Source organism: Antennarius striatus, chromosome 16 (assembly GCF_040054535.1).
Source record: "Antennarius striatus isolate MH-2024 chromosome 16, ASM4005453v1, whole genome shotgun sequence".
In the NCBI taxonomy this organism is placed as follows: Eukaryota; Metazoa; Chordata; class Actinopteri; order Lophiiformes; family Antennariidae; genus Antennarius; species Antennarius striatus.
The window spans coordinates 7,284,925-7,304,229 of NC_090791.1; the positions used below are offsets into that span (position 1 = coordinate 7,284,925).

The 19,305-nt window shown below is 39.4% G+C and overlaps 3 protein-coding genes and 1 non-coding gene across 13 annotated transcripts; 3 read left to right on the top strand and 1 right to left on the bottom strand.

The window, feature by feature from the left end:
* The first annotated feature begins 1,232 nt into the window (after positions 1–1,232).
* cdc42ep1b (CDC42 effector protein (Rho GTPase binding) 1b) lies at positions 1,233–9,906 on the top strand. Its single transcript, XM_068336398.1, has 3 exons — positions 1,233–1,353; positions 4,804–6,537; positions 8,416–9,906. The coding sequence occupies exons 2-3, from the start codon at positions 6,084–6,086 to the stop codon at positions 9,030–9,032; spliced, it is 1,071 nt and encodes a 356-aa protein (XP_068192499.1). The 5' UTR covers positions 1,233–1,353; positions 4,804–6,083; the 3' UTR covers positions 9,033–9,906.
* A 116-nt stretch (positions 9,907–10,022) lies between these two features.
* On the bottom strand, positions 10,023–17,787 carry LOC137609402 (galectin-1-like). 9 transcript variants are annotated; one of them, XM_068336405.1, is made up of 6 exons: positions 14,045–14,210; positions 13,611–13,679; positions 10,869–10,906; positions 10,679–10,758; positions 10,347–10,518; positions 10,023–10,179 (listed from the first exon to the last, which is right to left on the bottom strand). In XM_068336405.1, the coding sequence occupies exons 3-6, from the start codon at positions 10,869–10,871 to the stop codon at positions 10,033–10,035; spliced, it is 402 nt and encodes a 133-aa protein (XP_068192506.1). In that variant the 5' UTR covers positions 10,872–10,906; positions 13,611–13,679; positions 14,045–14,210; the 3' UTR covers positions 10,023–10,032. The 9 variants fall into 9 exon arrangements, with proteins under 9 accessions (XP_068192506.1, XP_068192502.1, XP_068192505.1 ...); XM_068336401.1 differs by having other exon boundaries at positions 10,869–10,951; XM_068336404.1 differs by having other exon boundaries at positions 13,611–13,730.
* On the top strand, positions 12,369–19,281 carry pick1 (protein interacting with prkca 1). Of its 2 annotated transcripts, none has more exons than XM_068336396.1 (13): positions 12,369–12,509; positions 12,978–13,055; positions 13,358–13,469; positions 13,640–13,768; positions 14,680–14,746; positions 14,838–14,927; positions 15,021–15,074; positions 15,833–15,895; positions 16,074–16,207; positions 16,493–16,585; positions 16,708–16,758; positions 16,910–17,054; positions 17,785–19,281. In XM_068336396.1, exons 2-13 carry the CDS (start codon positions 13,027–13,029, stop codon positions 18,057–18,059), a joined length of 1,242 nt encoding a protein of 413 aa, XP_068192497.1. In that variant the 5' UTR covers positions 12,369–12,509; positions 12,978–13,026; the 3' UTR covers positions 18,060–19,281. The 2 variants fall into 2 exon arrangements, with proteins under 2 accessions (XP_068192497.1, XP_068192498.1); XM_068336397.1 differs by having other exon boundaries at positions 12,991–13,055.
* Positions 17,471–17,543, top strand: trnar-ccu (transfer RNA arginine (anticodon CCU)). Its single transcript has one exon. It is a non-coding gene; the product is annotated as a tRNA-Arg (tRNA).
* Positions 19,282–19,305: the final 24 nt, after the last annotated feature.

A 19,305-nucleotide genomic window follows, 5' to 3' on the forward strand; every position in this document is an offset into this window, starting at 1 on the left:
TAGTGTGCATTTAGGAATGTACACAAAATAAATACATTTTCAGGAATGTACTCATCAAACACATTTTGCTGGACATTCACTTAAAGCATAGTTTCCTGAGATGTAGTGAACAAAGACAATTAGAGACCGATGCACTCAAATGCTTCATTATGTATCTGAGTGTTCAAGTAGCTTTTTTTATGATAGCCTAGAAAGCACTGAGGAGCTGCATTACAATGCTCTATTGTCTGTGGGCCAACTTTCAGCTTCCTGGTGGGTCAGAATCCACGGAAACAAGAGCACAACCCAAACAATGAACTCCAACCCTCCAAGTGACAAGCTCCCTACCCTGACTGCACCCATTAAACTATCCCAATTTCTGAACAATGTTCTTCAAATGCACATCTGGATTTTATGAAAACAGCATTCAAATCGATATCTATTGTCTACAGCAGCTGCAAATTTAACAAAACCAAAAATACATCCAAATAAACATCAAACCAGACAAAAAACAACAACAAAATCTATCATTTCAGAACCTGTGACCCCTCCACCATCATTCTTTCAGTTGATTTTGTACATCCTTATCCTCTTACCTACAGTCCATTTTAATGTCAGCCCTGTTTCATTCATTCCTATACATATTGTGAAATGTGTTTTTCCTGTCTTTGCAGCATTTCTAAGTCCACATTTATCCAACTCTCCTGTTTGGACCTCAGTCTGACCTCAGACTGCCTGCTTCCAGCTGGATATATTTGCAGACTCTTGACAGTCTGACCTCACAATTCTGTTTCAGATTAGCAAAGAACAAATTTCCATACTACTACCGTGTGTCTTCCATGTGTCATCTGCGATGATGTAAACCAAGCCACTTAGAACCATTTGTATAACTGAAAGGTAGAAGGTGGAAATATTTCTGTGTGCACATCTCATTGTTGCTTCTGCTGCGTTTGTTGACTCATGTTTGTGTTGAAGTATCACACACACACGCACACGCGCGCACACACACACACACACACACACACACACACACACACACACACACACACACACACACACACACACACAAAGCAAAGCAAAGCAAAGCAAAGCAAAGCAAAGCGCTGCAAACACTGTTAACACTGATGGGCTATTAATCTGTCTGGATTAATGACTGAGGCTCATTCCATCACTCTTCATCCTCCAGCAGCCAGAGTCCTCCTCCCTCTTGCTGCTCCTCCTCCCTCCTCTGCAACACTTTCTCTCCATCCCGTTCAGGTCCGCCCGTCAGCAGCAGGACGGCCGAGCCGCCGGACCGAACCGATGCCGACGCGCAGTGGACGACAGGGGGGCGCTGGATGTCTGCTGGGGAAAGGACTCAGCCCTGATTTCAAGGTGAGATCAATAAAGACTGGTGTCTGCTAATCAATTTGTTCTGCGATGACATGGTGAAGTTAAATTTATGTGCGTCTCCGTTGCGTTCTCAGGATGTGAGTCTTGATAGTTCATGAGAATAAAAAGTATTCTGCGTCACAGCTGGTTTAATAGTTATCACACTTTTCCCTGACGGTTTTCAATTTTTCATATCGTGGAAGGACTTGATCACAGTTATAATCACTCTTATCAACCTGTATCAATGATAAATATCAGTATTACTAAAAATGCATTATCTGAACTCAAAGGGCCAAATAATCAGTGTCCAAACTGCAGGAGCCTCAGTCAGATCTGACATTCATCCTGACAGGATTCACCCTTATCATTTTTTCATTGTTTTTTTTTTAAACTACCCCCATGTAAACTGAATTACTTTATGTCCTGTGTATATCAGTGTAAAGTTGTAAAATTGAATTACCGGAAAGTAGACATGAAGGTATTTCATGCGCACTGACCTTTTGACCAGTAATACAAGATTGTAAAGTCTAAACATATACTGGATGTGCATAATGATGGCTTTACTGAGCGTGGTTTATTTGGTACACCAGAAATGCTTCTTGAACATATTTTCAAGACATGAATGCCGTGGCATTTTTTAAATATATAAAACATAAAAGAAACACTATAAAAGTGAGGGTCAGTTAGTGTTTTGAGAGGAAATGGAGGCTCGGATCATTGACGTCACCCTGCTGTTTATCCATCACATCAACTTTCTTGACAAGAGTTTTGACTGGTGAGACTCTGTTCCTTTGACTGGGCCTCTGTTGGTGCTCGCTGTGTGGAAACGTGAACACAACATTTCCTTCGTTTTGTTCAACACGGCTGTTGGAATGTGTTTGTACCTCTCTGTTACTTGCCATCATTTCCTCTTTGTTCGTTTTTCGCCTTACATTAAAAAACCTCTGGAAGAGGACGTTGATATGTTCTGGTGTGCATGACACATGAACACGATTTTGTATCACCATGAAGAGATTACTGATCAATCAGTCTTTTTTCCGATGCAATCAGCATTGAAAATGTGATAACAGATCCGTGATGAAGCTGCTTTACTCCGACTTGTCTCAATCCAAATAAAGTAAAACCGCTAACTTCAGTAACACAGGAGAGTCTCTCCTGGCTTAAAGAATCATGTGTAGTTTATGAGTTATCAAAGATGTCTTTTATTCTTTTAATTTATGTAGCTGTAACATTAACAGATGAATGAAATCAGTTTAATCTCAGCTGTGTATTGATGACAAATCCTTACCTAACTCTGATTTTTTCATTGTTTTCAGAACAATAACAGAAATATTTCCTTAATGAAGTAAGAACAGAATGAACCTTCTCAAAAATCAGTGTATCTTTGATCCGTGATCCAACTCTTTACATAATTCAGTCCCAGTCAGTTGAGACATCTTGTGGACAAACAATCAATCAAAGGGTGGAGAACACATAACCTCCTGGTGCTCTCACCAGTGGTTGTAATGATGACCGTTAGCCGTCACAGCATCCAGAGGACACACACTTGACTGCGTACAGTGCAGACATTGGCACAAACACCCGCACCATACGGACCTGGCACGCCTCGGCCTGCGGTGCCACGTTGCAGCAGTAGATCCTTGCCTTGTATTTTGGATTCATGCGAAGTGGTCATGGTGTTCTGGCCTCAACCACAGTTAGTTGGTGCCATGTTTTAAAAGGCCTCAGTGAGGAGTCGGCCCACTCAGACACAGCTCCTGCATCTGACGATGCACAAAGTAATTTCTTCTGAGCGCCGGTAATTGAATGAATCGCACGTCATCAGGGACACTCTGCAGTCTGTGGCTCTTTGGTACCAAATCTTTGACTAACACGGTAAATTTGAATGCAGTTTGAAGAGTGTGCATGTGTGTGTGTGTGTGTGTGTGTGTGTGTGTGTGTGTGTGTGTGTGTGTGTGTGTGTGTGTGAGTGAAAATGGGAGAGATTCTGCAACAAAATTTATATACAAAACAACCCTAAAAAGACAAGAGGTAAATGTGTTTCTCATCAGTGTGTGATGACTGTACTAGATAGATGTGTCCAGTCGGTTCTTGTCATCGCATGTTTTTCTAAATTAGACTTTCCAGCCCTGACCCCATCTATCGCTGTCTTTTGATTATGATTATCTACCATTACAGTTAATGGGTAAATAAAATGTATACCATGTCATCTTCCTGTGGTTTTCTGAATAGTTTTAGCTCTCAATCTGCCTTTCTGTGCTGGCACTACAGAAGATTGTACATGAAGGAATATGACTTTAGATGTGTGCTAATCAGAAAGCTTGAACGGATAAGGAGAATCATATGAAAGGTTGGCATCAGGTTAAAAGAAACTAACAGCCACAAAAGCAGGAGAGAATGAGTGACATTAGGTATCAGATAACATGCATGAAAAGCAAAACTGAAAAGATAGAAGAAAAAAATACCTCCCACAAATTAGGGATGCTGCTCATCCGTCAGGATAAGACTACATTCGGCACAAAGCAGCTTCTGATAGGATTTGACTTTTTTCAAATTTGCCTTTAACATGGTGTGGATTGTTGTTTCCCCTGGTGATGTTTATCTGCTCTTCAACTTCTAATGTCCCTAAACCATAATCTCACCCACTATTAAATCAGTTACCCTTTATGTCACACCCAAGTCAGTGTCCTTTCTTTCCTATTTCTGTGTCACAAACAGTGACGACTGTTTGGAAAGGGCAACCGTAAATATTCATCTGCATGCAAAACTGAGATTAAAGATTTCTTGAGGTAATCTCAGCTCAGCCTTGAGCGGCACGATCACCTCCTTGGGTCCAGATCGGCTTGGCAGGAGCATCAGGTATTGAGTCCTGTGACATTAATCCAAGTCTGGCGATGGAGAGGTCACATGTTTGTAGCTTATTTGCTCTCACTTTGGCCTGAGGTTATGTCATCGACAGACTTGAGGATGGTATTCAGATTATATCCAGGAAAAACAGACGCACCAGGAGGTTTAGGAGATTGTATTAAAAAATGTCTGTGTCTAATCAGTATTAATTCCATCAGAAAATAATTTCCGATCCATAGGAAAACTTTTGGAGACTACTAGATAGTTGGGCATTTGTTTTTAGAGATAAAATATCTTCTGTGATTCTATAGGGGAAAAAATGCATAAATTTTGTTGAAACAAAAATTGGGCATTATTAAAGAATTTTCTACTATGAGTGTGAGGAATATGATTTAAGTTTTACAAATTCAGTTAGCTCATAAATAAAAATACAGTTTACACACCTATGATTAGGGATTGATTGAGTTACTTAGTCTGGAGGAAGAGCAAACTGGAGAATGTCAGCAAGGAATTGGAATCACCAAATGTTCAGCAATTGTGTCTGAATCCTCTCCTTCAGAAAGTAACTGACATTTCTGTCCTTTTCTGTCTGTTTTTTTTTCTTAGCTGGCCTGAAGTGAACTTATTTTGTACAGAAGCCTCCATGCCAGGAAACCATTGAAGGACTAAGTGGATTGAGGGAGACAGAGAGCAAGCGACAGAGTCAGGGAATGAGGAAAGACAGAAAGGATTAGCAGCTAATCCAGTGCATGGACAATCTTGAAGGAGCCTTATCTTTTTCCAGGATGATGCATTACAGCACCGTGCTTCACTGCCCTTTTCAAGAAAGCACCCCATCCTCCTTCTTTTGCCCTGGTAACCTCTAATAGATCCAGCGTCTCATATGCAGAAGGACCAGAGAATAGAAGTCAGAGACGCGGAGCCACAGACCTGGTGACAGGATGTCTTATGGACAGTCCAGTGCCACACATGGATAAGCCCCTTTAATAGGAGGTGATGCATGGCAGTGGACCCCCCCTGCTTACTCCATTTGGGATTTGAGGAAGACAACAGCGGAACAACTTACACAAGACACAAGATCTTTTCAGAAGTCGGGATCTACTGAACATTCAAGCAAAAGGGAATCCCTGCCAAGATAGCAAGGAGAGACTTTCAGCTGCGGTTTGTGACTTGCTTCTTAAGAAAACAAATACTACTATTTCTAGACGGTTTCCTATGTCAAATCCATTATTCATAAATTAATTCATCCTGGACCCAAAATCTGTCCATTCCAGTCACTTTCTTCAGAACTCCACATTTATTACTTACTTTACTGTGTTAAAAGTTATTTGAGACTTCCTGGTGAGGTGAGCCTCTTTGTCTAAGCAAAACATGTTGAAACTAACATCATGACAGTTTGCTGCATGTAAGAAAATCAAAAATAAGTATCAATTGGATTTTTAGTTTGGTCACGCAAAGAAGCCGGATCCTTTGTCTGGGACTATTTCTCAAGTTATTTGTAGTTACAACTGGACTTTAACCCCACAACATTTTGTACTGCAGTTCTGTGCGTAAGAAGTGGAGAAAGAACATACAAAATGCTGTGTTGATGTGGACTTGAGTGACTTTATACCCATACTGACGTCTTTTAATGTAGATCCAAAAGCAAACAGTGGGCAGGCGGTGGATGAATAGTCGGCTCTGACTGTGTGGAGAATGGATTATACACACATTCTCTACCAACCGAACAACCACATGTTTGTGTTTTCTGTTGTCACTGTCCAGGGATTTTTGACTTTTCCTCTCTTTTACAATGGAATCAAAACTGGAACTTTAATTTGACTGACATGTAATCAGAGCTCAGACACTTGCTTTTCAGATAAAGGGAAATTACCTTTTCCGCCACCATGAGTCTGGGAAAACTACCCGTAATTAAAGGCCTGGTGTCTGGCTCTCAAGGGAAGCGTCGTTTCAAGAGTGAACTCTCTGTGGACATGATCAGCCCGCCGCTGGCGGACTTCCGACACACCATGCACGTTGGTCGTGGCGGAGATGTGTTTGGTGACACTTCCTTCTTGAGCAACTATGGTGGCAACAGTGAGCCTGGAAGCCCAGACTCAGCCAACAGCTCCAAGACAACCGGATTCTTCACACGCACGTTCCGACACGTGCGGAAAAACTCTGTGCCACGGCTGCGGGGGGACTCTCGTGACTTGTCATCCCCTCCACCAGACATCTCACCCATCATCAAGAATGCCATTTCATTGCCCCAGCTCAACATGGACTCTCCTATGGCGTGCCGACAGAGGATGCTGTTCCCCTGTTCCATCAGCTCGACGGACTCCCCCCTCTGCACATATGGTGAGGTAATATAGTTAATCCCTCCCAGCGTGGGTCAGGGTTTACGTAAAGCATCTTACCTGAAATCACTGTCATTAATAGTGAGCTGAGAAACAATTGTGATCCGAGATAAGTAAAGCAAAAATACGGTAACGGTTCGTTATGTTGACGATAGACATGGTTGTTCCTGACACCCAGAATTAATCTGTTCTTCAGTTTCATTTTAATTTCCTCTGTGATTCTATTTATTTTAGGTATGTACATATTTTCTATTTGATGTCATGCAAGTTGTTAAGTAGTTCTAGGTTCCTTTTTCGTCACAACCCAAATTTGATCTCACTTTATACATTGTCAAACTAAGTATTGTCACTATTCTTATTGATTAAATAAGAATAAGAACAAAAAATATTTGCCTCTATTTGTCCCCTGTGGGTCAAATTTAGGAGGATACAGCAGTAAAATGGAACAGTGTCAAATAGACTGAAAGCACACAAAAAATAGAAAAAAAATAAATCCAGTGAGGTAGAAGATAACTAAGAAGATTCTACACTGTTGTCTAGGAAGTTTGCAATTAGTAAATTACAATCTGAAAATTGGAAGTGAATGAAAAAGTGTTAGCAGGTGTAGCAGAATGATGCAATGAACAACACCTACAGTAACATGTTATAGCAGCGTTGCTCTAACCACCTCGAATCAGAATGAACCCCCAAACTGGTGATTTATTGTTTTATCACAGTCTTACTGTGAGCAGAACAAATAGTATTAAGAGCTGCTGACTGCAAATAAAACTATAAACCTCAGTGAACACATTTGCAGAGAGGGTCATGATGCTGTTTTCACCTCCATCTTTCTGCATTTCTGCCAGACAACCAGCAAACAAGTGGACGTCTTTGTGAGTCATCTAGATTCACCTAGGCAACACCTGTACACAATTACACCTATAAATACAAACACACACAGCTGTGTCAGGGGAAACAGAGATACTTTGTCATGTCTGTGTGTGTGTGTGTCACTGCCGAACCAATCTGCTAACCAATCACAGTTTATCAGGCAGCAGCACAGCCTGGGTTGGAAATCCCCTCCGCCTTACCCGATTTCTAAGGAATTTGTCCAGATGGGGTCAAGCTGGCAAAGAGTGTCAGTGATGAAAATGAAGGAACCATCTGTCACCAGTGGATTTCTCTGTTTATGATAACACTTATTATTCCAATTCTTTTTTCTAAATACTTTCCATCAATCAGTGAAAAATCACTGCCAGCATTTCGAAACAGCAACACCAGTTGTATTTTAACTGGTATAAAAAATGCCATCAATTGTGATATAACATTTTACATTACAAATTAACATTTCCTCACATTCTTTACAAATGAATAACCCTTTTTCAACCAGCCAACAGTCTTTTTTTTGGACTTTCACAGCTGACTGATACACGGGGAAAGGTGATTGTCTCAAGGTGTAAAACCACAAGGAACTGTTGCTGCACAAAGAACAACTTTGTTATCAAACCAACATGTTTCAGCTTGTAGACCCTCATCAGGGTCTTTACTAGACTGTCATTCTGACACACCACTGAAATTGTTCTTCTCTTATTCTGCCCTCTTTTGGTGGGAAACATACCTTATCTACATCCTCTCCCTTTTTCCGCTACATATCCTGGAAGTTTCAGTCGTGGGTTTCTGGGTTTTAAAAGAGTGACGTAACTGTCTGACAGTTCATACTTTTATTTCATCCTTCCAAGAATAAACTCAAACTACAACACAGCCCATTAAACGTTCCATTTTCCTTCCCTACATTGAGGTTAAAGTTGTTTGCTCGAACGTTATCATTTTCATCACTCAACTGAAAAAGTCTCTTTTTCATTAAAACGACTCTGGTGTGTTTTCCTCTGTGTGTTCACAGGCCTACAGTCTGGTTTCGTCACTTTGCCCCGATTCTCTCGCTTTGAGAGACATTTTCAGGACGATGTCCAGACAGGATCAACGCCAGAGAGTGGAGGCGTGACGCGGACACGCTCGGACTCCCTCACCTCATTCACCGTAGACCTCGGCCCATCCCTTATGAGCGAGGTGCTGAACCTCATTGACAACCCCACTTACCAGCAGACATCCCATCACAGCCAGGCTGCAGGTGAGAAAGAGGAAGAGGACGAAGAGGATGACAGCTCTCTGACAGAGACGCCTGTTCAGAGCCCTTGGATGATTTCACCCAACTCTTCCATGAGTAGTGGGTCATTCAGAAGTACCGCACACGTCAGGGGCCGCTTTAGCTCTGACTGCACAGAGCTGGAGGACGAGAGGAGGTCCTTGAGGACGCTGGATGTCTGCGCTGGATCCCCTCTGAGAGTGGCTATGGAGCCAGAAAGGTTCCAGAGGGCGGCCGATGTGCTGTCTCGTCATTATGGTGGGGGATCCTTCACAAAGGGAATGAGGATGAGCAACAACGCCTCTCCTGCTCTGTCTCACAACCACAAATCACCTTATGCCTTTTCTGAGGAGGAGGAGGAGATTAAAGTCTAGATGATGAAACTCATTACGAAAGACGGACGGTAGTTGAGAATGTTTCTTCTAACATGTATGTTCAGGATTTAGTTTCAGATCATCCCCTGGATCCTAGTCAGTGTTCACTTCTTGCAGGATGGATGCCGATCTTGACCCTGGATCGCGGTGCTGTGTAGATTTTACACACATCCAAGCTGAAAGCAAATGAAGTGAGGCTGACCTAATAAATAGGTTCCTGAACACTGCTGCAGAACAAATTTAAGCAACCCTCTGTACATTGTGGACTAAATGCATACAGATGTGATCAGGAACATTAGCGTATTAAACACAGGTTGTACAGTTGTAGCTGATGTTGCTGAACCTCCAACAAGATTATCAAGCTTTTATCTTTACTGGGTTGTTTTTTTACTGAAATGGTATGGCTGATATCACAAAGAGCAGATTCTGCTTTTGTTTATAGCAAACTCGAATCACATTCCCTCAGCTTTTATTTCTGTAAAAAATTGACCCCAACTAAAAATTAAAAGTTTTTTTAAAATTTGAAATAACCCAGATAGTGATTGATCATTTGATATTAAACAAGTCTATTTTAAGAATTTGCACAATTTGTTTTGTTAAATGCTGCCTGCTTTGTCAGCCTTATCTTGATCTGTGTCTGTCTGGGTAGCCAGAGCTCAAGTACTTACTGGGTTAAATTAAACAACCCAAACTGGATCTTATTTTGTCCCAATAAGCAAAAACTTTCAATTAGTTTTAAGCAATTTTTAAAAAGACATCATATGAAGTATTTCTGAATGTTTTTATTGAAGCGGATAGGTATGCCAGTAAATCATTAAAGAGGCCAATTGTGACAACAAAAGAAGAGAAAGGAAATAAATGTATTATCAAAGAGGTTGCTGATGGTGGTCTGTCTCTTCTGTCTGATCGGCATTCCTCTGTGATTAATTATTCCAACCACATTTTATAATCCTCTGCTGGAACTAAATACATCATGTGTTGGTTACAAAATTTTTATTTTTTAGCAGATCTTGAAGGAAGTTAGTTTGAAGTCTCCTGTAATTTTGATGTAGTCGATAACATCCACGTTGTCTCGGTTGGGAAACATGATTTCATGTCCTTCAGGAAGCTCCACTTCAAACATTTCTCCAGCTAGTTTCACCACAATCTAAAATAGAGAGGATACAATTTTTGTTCAATATATCATTGGACGTATGTTTTAGTTTAGGTTCATTTGATTTATGAGTGACTTTATATTTTAAGCCTTTGAGAAAAATCCTTGTAAAACCTTCCTATTTTTTCCCATCGTCACATTATCCGGTTAGATTCTGTCACCTTAACATCTGTGCCCCTTTGCAGGGGGTTGTCCATTTCTCGTTGCTCTTCTCCCCAACAACCATCAGCTTTTGAGTTGCAAACAACAACAGATCCATCAGTGTCATCGTGGAATCGAGGGTTAAAGTGCAGTCCCAGATCATTTGCATCGCTGCCCATCTCAATCTGAAATCTGAGTGGATTCCAGGTTGTGCAGTTAATACACAACATTTTAATGAAGAAATTTGATGTTTGCAGATCGTAATATAACACGTTTCTTCAGATTAACCAAAATGCATCTGCATTGATATCACTGTGTTTACTGAATAAATTTAAGTGGAACACATGCTCACCTCTCAGCATCATGTGGAATGAACCCTCTTACTTTTAGCTGATCTCCAGCTCTCAGACTTGCATTCTTGATTTGAACGTCCTGAGAAACACAAAAAGAACAGTTAGTCATTGTAAAGCTTGATAAAGAAATATTATTCTGTCACACATTTGTGCAGGGACATAACAGCAGAAACAAAGAGTGTAACTTACCATGGTTACTTTGGGTGCTGGTGTGAAGAGTCCTGCAGCTTATGGGAGATATAAGATGGTCTTAGACACAACAATACTCAGTCCTGGAAAACAAGGTGCAAGAACTCTGAAGCTTCTCATCTAATAGAGGTGACCCATTCATCATAATGACAATCAAGTTTCTTATTCAATGAAGCACTCCTCTGGTTCTGCTGAAGTAAAATTGCCGATGGGATCGGTAGAAAATGTAGAGTAACAGCTATGACAATTGCACTGTTTTTGAACAATCTGCTCTGCCAACATCTATGTAATATTTTTAAACTTAAGCCATTGTGTGTTTAGAGGAAGGCCTGAAAGCCATTTACAAGAATTCACTGATATTCAACCAGTACTACTGTATTACTAAGACATTTTCAGGGGATTAAAGATAAATTAAAAAAAAAAAAATCACCTAACGGCGAGAGCTCCGTTTCCACGAGGATCTCACCGCGTGGAGAATGAACCAGGCCCCTCAGGTAAAGAACTAATGGAGACCAGGTGTGATCAGTCACACCGTGTGACTGACTGTGCAGCCCGCCCATCACGCATCTTTGTACACAATTTAAAATCTCTATGTTATTTTGATCCGTTTCTTTTAAAGCGGGTGAGGGTTCCAGATATTTCCTTTCAAGACCCCTGGATGAGAGGCGAAATGTCTCTCGGTCTTTTCTACATCATTCCGATTGACTTTATTCAACACAGAAATCTGCCATAACCTGGATGACTGAGAATCTACACAGACAATATAAACACTACTTGAGTTTCTCCACAATTCAAGATACCTTTGTTTAAGTAATTCAGTTTTGTTTTATCAAATTCCTTCTTCTTCTTCTTTAAAAATTTTTTTTTTAAAAAGATCTGTTTCCATTTTTGAATCCGGCGTGTCCGAAAAATAATTGAGTCTGCGGGGAAGTTGAATGCATTTGGGTGGGAAGACGGCGATGATTTGAGTCTTTGCTACCCTCTAGTGGTCAAAGTTTGGGACTGCATTACGTCAACTACGTCAATATGGTGTTAACGGCAAAATAATTGCACATCACCAACCCCCAGTCAATATTCAATAAACTATTACTATTGTTGTTTTCCCATTCAAAAAAGCAGAACAAAACAGATAATGTTCATTGATAATTTATATTGATGTACATTGATAGCCTTGAAATTATAATTTCTGCGGCACTTCATTAGTTCCAGGTAAGGTTAAAATCCTAAACTGCTAGCATTAGTATAGAACAGTAAGGAAAGCTATATAGACCGCTGACTGATGCTAATACTAACCCAGGTTAACGTGAACACAATATTTGGAGGGTTTATTTGATCAGTAAAACAATAAGAATATATAATAATGTAATGCACAGCTATAAATAATAATCATAATAATAAATATTAGTATTGATTGTTTGAAATGTTTAATTTGACGTTCGTTCACTTCTGGGAAATAATTGAGTTTCTGTTTTCTCGACAACTTCCGCTCCGTACCGGATGTGCCCAAAAGTAAATAAAGGAGCCCGCTGTCGATGGAGAAATTGTGATAATTGTCACTTAAGGAAACAGATATTCTATTCTTTTTCTTTTTCTCCACAGCTAGGGGTATTTTTGATGAGAAATCTGTACATATCCAAAAAGGTAACAACTTTACAGTTTATTACCGTCGTTTGATCAGTGAGGAGTCGCTGTTACACCTGCTAGCAGCCTTCATTAGCGAGCAGCTAATGGGGTTGCGTTGGCATTTTTCCCCTAAAATAATAAATATAATAAAAATAAACAGTCATGGTTTTATCCCTACACGTTGGAATATGCCATTTACTCAGTCATTTTTAACTGGCAGTCATAAAGTCGATAGCAGGTGCTGCTGATCACCAGCTGTGTATACAGTATAGTATCTGCGTTAACAGCTAGCGTCTTCTCACAACCTGTCTATTTAAAGTTCACTTTACTGTATGTGCAGGCAGCCCTACCTGACGTTGATCACTATGGATGACTTATTATTTAGTTGATCGGACAGACTGAATGCTCAAGAAATTGTTAACTGTGTCTTAATTTTTGTGTCTCCGTAAATTTTTTATAATTTAGAATTCACCAAATTTATTGCAGTTACTGTTTCCAGAGACAGGAGTGACACTGTGCTGCGGCGCTGGCAGACATGGATTATGACTTGGAGGAGGACAAACTGTGAGTAATACTCCCCATTTCATCATACAGTACTTTCAATATGGCACTTCACTTTTAAATTTAATGGCAGTTTTTAGACTAAGTCTTTATTCAATGGTCCATTTATACTGACAAATGAAATCCTGACAGGACTGGGATATCACTAAACCAACTAAATGATGGATGGATAGATGGATGTCAATTATTTCAAATATTGTGGGATTTAACTAAATTAAAGGATGCTGTTGTGCTGCTGATATTTGATATGATAAATCAAATAAATGATGGAAAGCTCAGTTTACACTCTTCTGTCTCTACAACAGTGGTATACCAACAGTACCTGGTACTGTGTGCCTGAAGAAAGATAGTAACAACCTCATTGGGATCAGTATTGGAGGTGGGGCACAGTATTGTCCATGCCTTTACATTGTCCAGGTAGGTTGCTAAATAATAAATGATAATTGCATGACAGCATAAAATCTAAGGACTTTTTCAAGATCTCAGAGGATATAATTGTAAATGATGACGTTAATGTAATATCGATGTAATTATGGCAGGACTCACTGGCATTTTTACCTTTTGATGTTGTTTCTGTTGTATTCCAGGTTTTTGATAACACCCCGGCAGCACTGGATGGGACACTGGCTGCCGGAGATGAAATCACAGGTGTGAATGGGAAACCAGTGAAGGGACTGACTAAAGTGGAAGTGGCAAAGATGATTCAAGCTGTGCAGGTACACAAGTATTGCAACTAAAACCACAGTCCATTGTCATTTAGAGTCATTAGAACAGCAAAATATTCTTAATTTATTATTTACCTTCTCTACACTCAGTAAAGACAGTGTATAGTTTTACCAATTCATTCAGTGTCTGTTTGAAATGAAATTTTAGACATGTAGACCGACACTCAAAACAAATCACTTTTTTCTCCCAATATTGACCTTGTCCTTATTTTTAATATTTAAAACGTGGACATGAATAAAATCATTCAAAAAGACAAAAATACTCACATTTTTTATGTTGGCTATGGCTGCAGATTTATCCTTAGATAGTCCACCAACAATTATGTGTGCAAAACCTCATCAGACTGTGACAAGAAACTAAACTACCTTGTCTAGCTCTGCTAAAACAGAATAGTCTATAGCTTGTGACAGAACGTCCAGACGCTGAATGGCTGTGTTGATTTTAGCACCCATTTATCCCTCCAAAAATTCCATGACTGCCTGTATGACAGAATAAAGACAGGGAGCTGTGTGGGATTTAAAGGATTAGACTGTGTTATGTTTTCCCATTTAGCACATGTGTTTTTCTGCCACAGCGCAATGAAGCTCGAAGAGTTTGCTGTTAAGAGATGTTATATGTAAAACTCTAACAGGTTTTTATTCTTGGAAATTAGGGTTTTCTAAAATTAAATGAATGAATAGCTTAACTATGCTTCTGTGCTAGTGATAACCACAATCGAAGGGCACTTAATTTTTAGGGTGTCAGGCCAGATATCTTTTGATTGTTTTAGTGTGGTGAACAAAAAACTCATGAAAACCTAGAGGATATTTTTGGCTTGATTTCATCATTGAATGGGACAAAACTCAACTGTTTAAGCTGTAGAAATGTTCCTCTTTAAAAATCCAGACAACTCTTTTCTCAGGGAGAAGCAACAATTCACTACAACAAACTACAGGCAGATCCAAAACAGGGGAAATCGCTGGACATAGGTATATCCTCTGTTTGATTCATTGTATGCTTGTATTGCTGCAAGTGTTTATGATTATGTATTGTAATATTGTGCATTTTTGTGCGTTTCAGTGCTGAAAAAGGTCAAACATCGTCTAGTAGAGAATATGAGCTCCGGCACAGCAGATGCTCTTGGACTCAGTAGAGCTATTCTTTGCAATGGTGAGATGATTATCATGAGTCGAAGCATTTTGCTAGCTGGTTTGAGCAGGTAGATATATACTGCTACTCCTGTGGACTCATTTTACATTGCAGATGGACTGGTCAAAAAACTGGAGGAGTTGGAGAAAACAGCAGAGCTCTACAAAGGTAATGAACAGTTATGTCATGAAAATGGCCATCAGGAAACTCAAAGAGAGCAGTTTTGTGTCTGAGCCGTTTTTCTTTTTCTATCATCGCATAGAGGAAACATGGTTGACATGTCAGTCCGAGATGACATTAATATTTACGAGGAGTGTTTCATGAGTAGATATAGGACAAATCTCAGTTCCTCTTTTCAACCCTACCCCATTTTTGGCCACCCCCTCACCCTCTGTTTGACTTGCCTCTGTAAACAGGGTTATGGGGAGGTTATTTATCTAGGAAACCAGATGCCTTTGTCATATTGTCTGTAAATAAGATCATGTTATGGTTGAGATAATTATCACACACACAACAATCAGGTCATTCAGCAGTTTAGCAGCAGATATATCTTCGTCTGGACGTCAGATTAGATTCCTGGTTTGTTCAGGTGTCCCTTGAAAACATGAAAGTATTATGGTTCTACGAAAATCTGTCGCTGCTGCCATGACCAACTAGTGATGAATCTACCCAAATTTACAGGACAACAAAAGAATAAGAAAAAATAATATAAACTGATCATAAATAATACGTAGTTATTGTCCTAAATGCATGAGAATATTGTACGAGGACAACAATTATGATTTGAGCAAAGTTTTACTAAAATCCAATCACATTAATTTGAATCTGCAAAGATCAGATATTCGAGTGAATGTTTAAGTTTTTTGAATGGGTCTTTGACTCTTGCTGCTGTTTGCATGATCCAGTATTTGGGCTTCTTTTTGCAGGACTGATGGAGCACACAAAGAGACTGCTCCGAGCTTTCTTTGAGTTGTCTCAAACTCACAGAGGTGAGTCATTTTTTAAAAAACTAGAAAATCAGAACATTTAAACAGAGTTCTACTAAATGTTTTTGTGCTCCTGCTTTTATTTTCCACAATAAGAAAAACAGAACCTTGTCAATGTATGTAGGTTTTTATTGACCTCAACCTCTGTTTCTGATGGGTAACTAAAAATCTATTCTTTCAGCATTTGGGGATGTTTTTTCTGTCATCGGGGTACGAGAGCCCCAGGCTGCAGCCAGCGAGGCTTTTGTGAAGTTTGCTGATGCTCACCGCAATATTGAGAAGTATGGCATTCAGCTGCTGAAGACCATCAAACCAGTGAGTAGAAGTTCTAATCTGGCTTTCCAGCCCCCTCAGAAAACCGTGTATTTTTAAAAAGGTTTTTTTTACTGGCTTATATGATGGCAATGCGAATAACTTCAACCTTTTTACTTTATCCTATGGATCTGTTTCATTTCAGTAAACAAACTTTTCAACATACTTCTATGCTTTGACTCGACTTAATTCAACACTGATTTTTTTGTTTTGTCTCACACATGGATCTACATGACATCATTTTCTGGTGTGTATGACCTCCTTTCAAATCCATATATGGTTGTGCAGATGCTTCATGATCTGAACACTTACCTCCACAAGGCTATACCAGACACAAAGCTCACCATCCGCAAGTATCTGGATGTAAAGTTTGAATATCTGGTAAGACTGGAGTGTTCTTCCGTCATGTCTGGTTTGTAGCAGTTTTCACCATCAATTGTAAATCGGTTCAACCAGTTCTCATTCTGGTAGCAGAGACAACATGAATATCTTGTGTCTTTCAGTCATATTGCCTCAAGGTGAAAGAAATGGATGATGAAGAATACAGCAGTATTGTGAGTCATCATTTGAATTGTAGTGTGATGAGTCAGTCCAGGAAAATATAAGATTTAGAGGTGGCAGTAAAAAATGTATCACCTTTTCCATCCATCAAAGGTTGTTTTTTTTTTTAAAGAAGTAGTAAATTATTATTGCTTCTTCCTACAGGCCATAGGAGAACCTTTATATCGCGTCAGCACAGGGAACTACGAGTACCGCTTGGTGCTGCGCTGTCGGCAGGAAGCTCGAGCTCGCTTTGCCAGAATGAGAAAGGATGTTTTGGAGAAGATAGAACTGCTGGATCAGAAACACGGTGCGTTTTTTTTCTTCTCCCTGTCAGGCACACACAATGCTGTCATCTCTCTGATCTGTTTCTGTCCACCAGAAGTGGAAAAATATATGTCCGTCTTCACCATTATGGGGATGTATTAATTCAGTATCAACAATCTAGATTACAGCACAGAAACTTGAAAATTACATTTTTTTTAGACCAATCAAGTGAAATTGGATTATTTACACTGTTCTTTCACATCACACTAATGTGCAGCAGCTGGGAAACACTGCATTAGTTCACAGGTTGAATTAATGATAGAGCTTTCAGTTGTTTAATGTGTCAGATCCTTTTATGTCTGGATTTTTTATTCTTAATGTAATCAGAGAAGATCGGAGGAGTTTTAGTGGAGGTTGTGTAAATGAAGGATTTTTGCAGTTTGGTTTTTGTGGACCAAAGCCCCAGTGGCCTAATGGATAAGGCACTGGCCTCCTAAGCCAGGGATTGTGGGTTCGAGTCCCGTCTGGGGTGAAAATTTTGGGGCTGTTAAAATGTAACAGATATTACATAAATCAGTTTATGACTGAAATTGTTCATAACGGGCCAATCTGTCTGGGCAGCAAAGGAAATAAAACTGCAGGACTGTTCAGATTATATCATGTATGATATTCAAAATATTTACAAAAAATAAGTGCAAAGAAACAGGCAGAAACAAGAACTGAATGTTCATTCAAAAACCAATTCCTCTCCCACCTGTCATCTTCACCAACAGTCCAGGACATCGTGTTTCAGCTGCAGCGCTTTGTGTCAGGCATGTCACATTACTATGATGACTGCTACACCGTCCTGAAGGAGGCAGATGTTTTCCCCATCGAAGTGGACCTCTCCCGCACGATGATCAACTACAGCAGCCAGTCGCTGTCCTCCTACACTGGAGATGAAGATGAGGAGGAAGAAGAAGGAGGAGGAGGTGGCGGAGAAGAAGGCGGAAGCATCCGGTGTACGCAAGCAGAGAATGGCGCTGAGAAACTGATTGATGATGAGTAAAAGGTTGACATAACACTTTCACCTGATTCTAATGTCGGTGCACTAACCAAACAGTGATATCTATGGATGTATACAGCAGATGAAATGGAAAACACTATCGACATAACAATGAAAAACAACTACTGCTTCACGTTGGTGCGGCGTTTCCTTCCTGATATCAACAACTTGGTGAATCTGTGGAGTGTTTATAGCAAATCTTGACTCACTTTTGTCTTAAAAATGTTTCCTGCTTTTTGATGTGATTCTTGACAGAAGGCGCCAATATTTTAATTGGAATGTTGTGGATGGGGTTAATGCAGCAGAGTAATAAGGTCATAATCTGGGTCTACTTCTCTCAATAAGGCAGAATATGTCTGGTGTGCATCGATGGTTTTTTTCTACATTGAGTTTCTTGATTTTTACAAATTTATGTTATTTTCGTTGGAATTTAAACATGCCTTATCTACACAGAATGCCGTCGATGTAGAGGATGCAAAGGTGTGAATGGACTCAGACATGATTGTTTTGCTATATTTGGCCATTGCACTCCTGATTTTTTCTTTATCTGTCACATTTTCATTTGTTTCTGTACTTAGAAACAAAATTCTAACAGTTATTTTGTTTTTTGTTTTTTGTTTTTTTTTACTTTAAGTTAATCTCCTATATGTGTACCACAAAGTCAAAATGTGTTATTTTCTCCATTGCTCACTTTCCATCAGCAGGATGTGTTTTTTGTTATGTACTCTAGTTGTAAACAGAAAGTTTATGTTGAGACGCTCATGAATACATTCAGCTACATGGCTTTAAACCTAAGAGCAAATAGATTTAGAAGTTAATGTCTTGTAAATTAATTAGGTTCAAAGGGAAAAGGTATGTAAAAATCTGTGTGTGGTAATTCTTATCCAGTTTTATTTATTTTGTTAAAATATTTATTTCCCTGTTAATGAGCAAAAAATTATTTGACTATGAAGAGTTTGTGCATATTATGATTATGATTTACTGTTGTGGATACAGTATTCACTTATCATGCCAGCTCACAATACCCTCAAGTTAGCAGGGAATTCATTTAAGGTTTATTTATTTTACTGTTTCATTTCTCTGAGTAACTGGATTGTAATGAATCAGAAGGACCTGCTTTAATTCATGTAGTACTGTACACATAATTATATCAGTGCGAAATGGGTGAAATTATGTTTATCATCTAAACAGATTTTATCAAAAATAAAATTGATGTATGAAGGAATTTTTTTTTAAGGCGCCATATTAG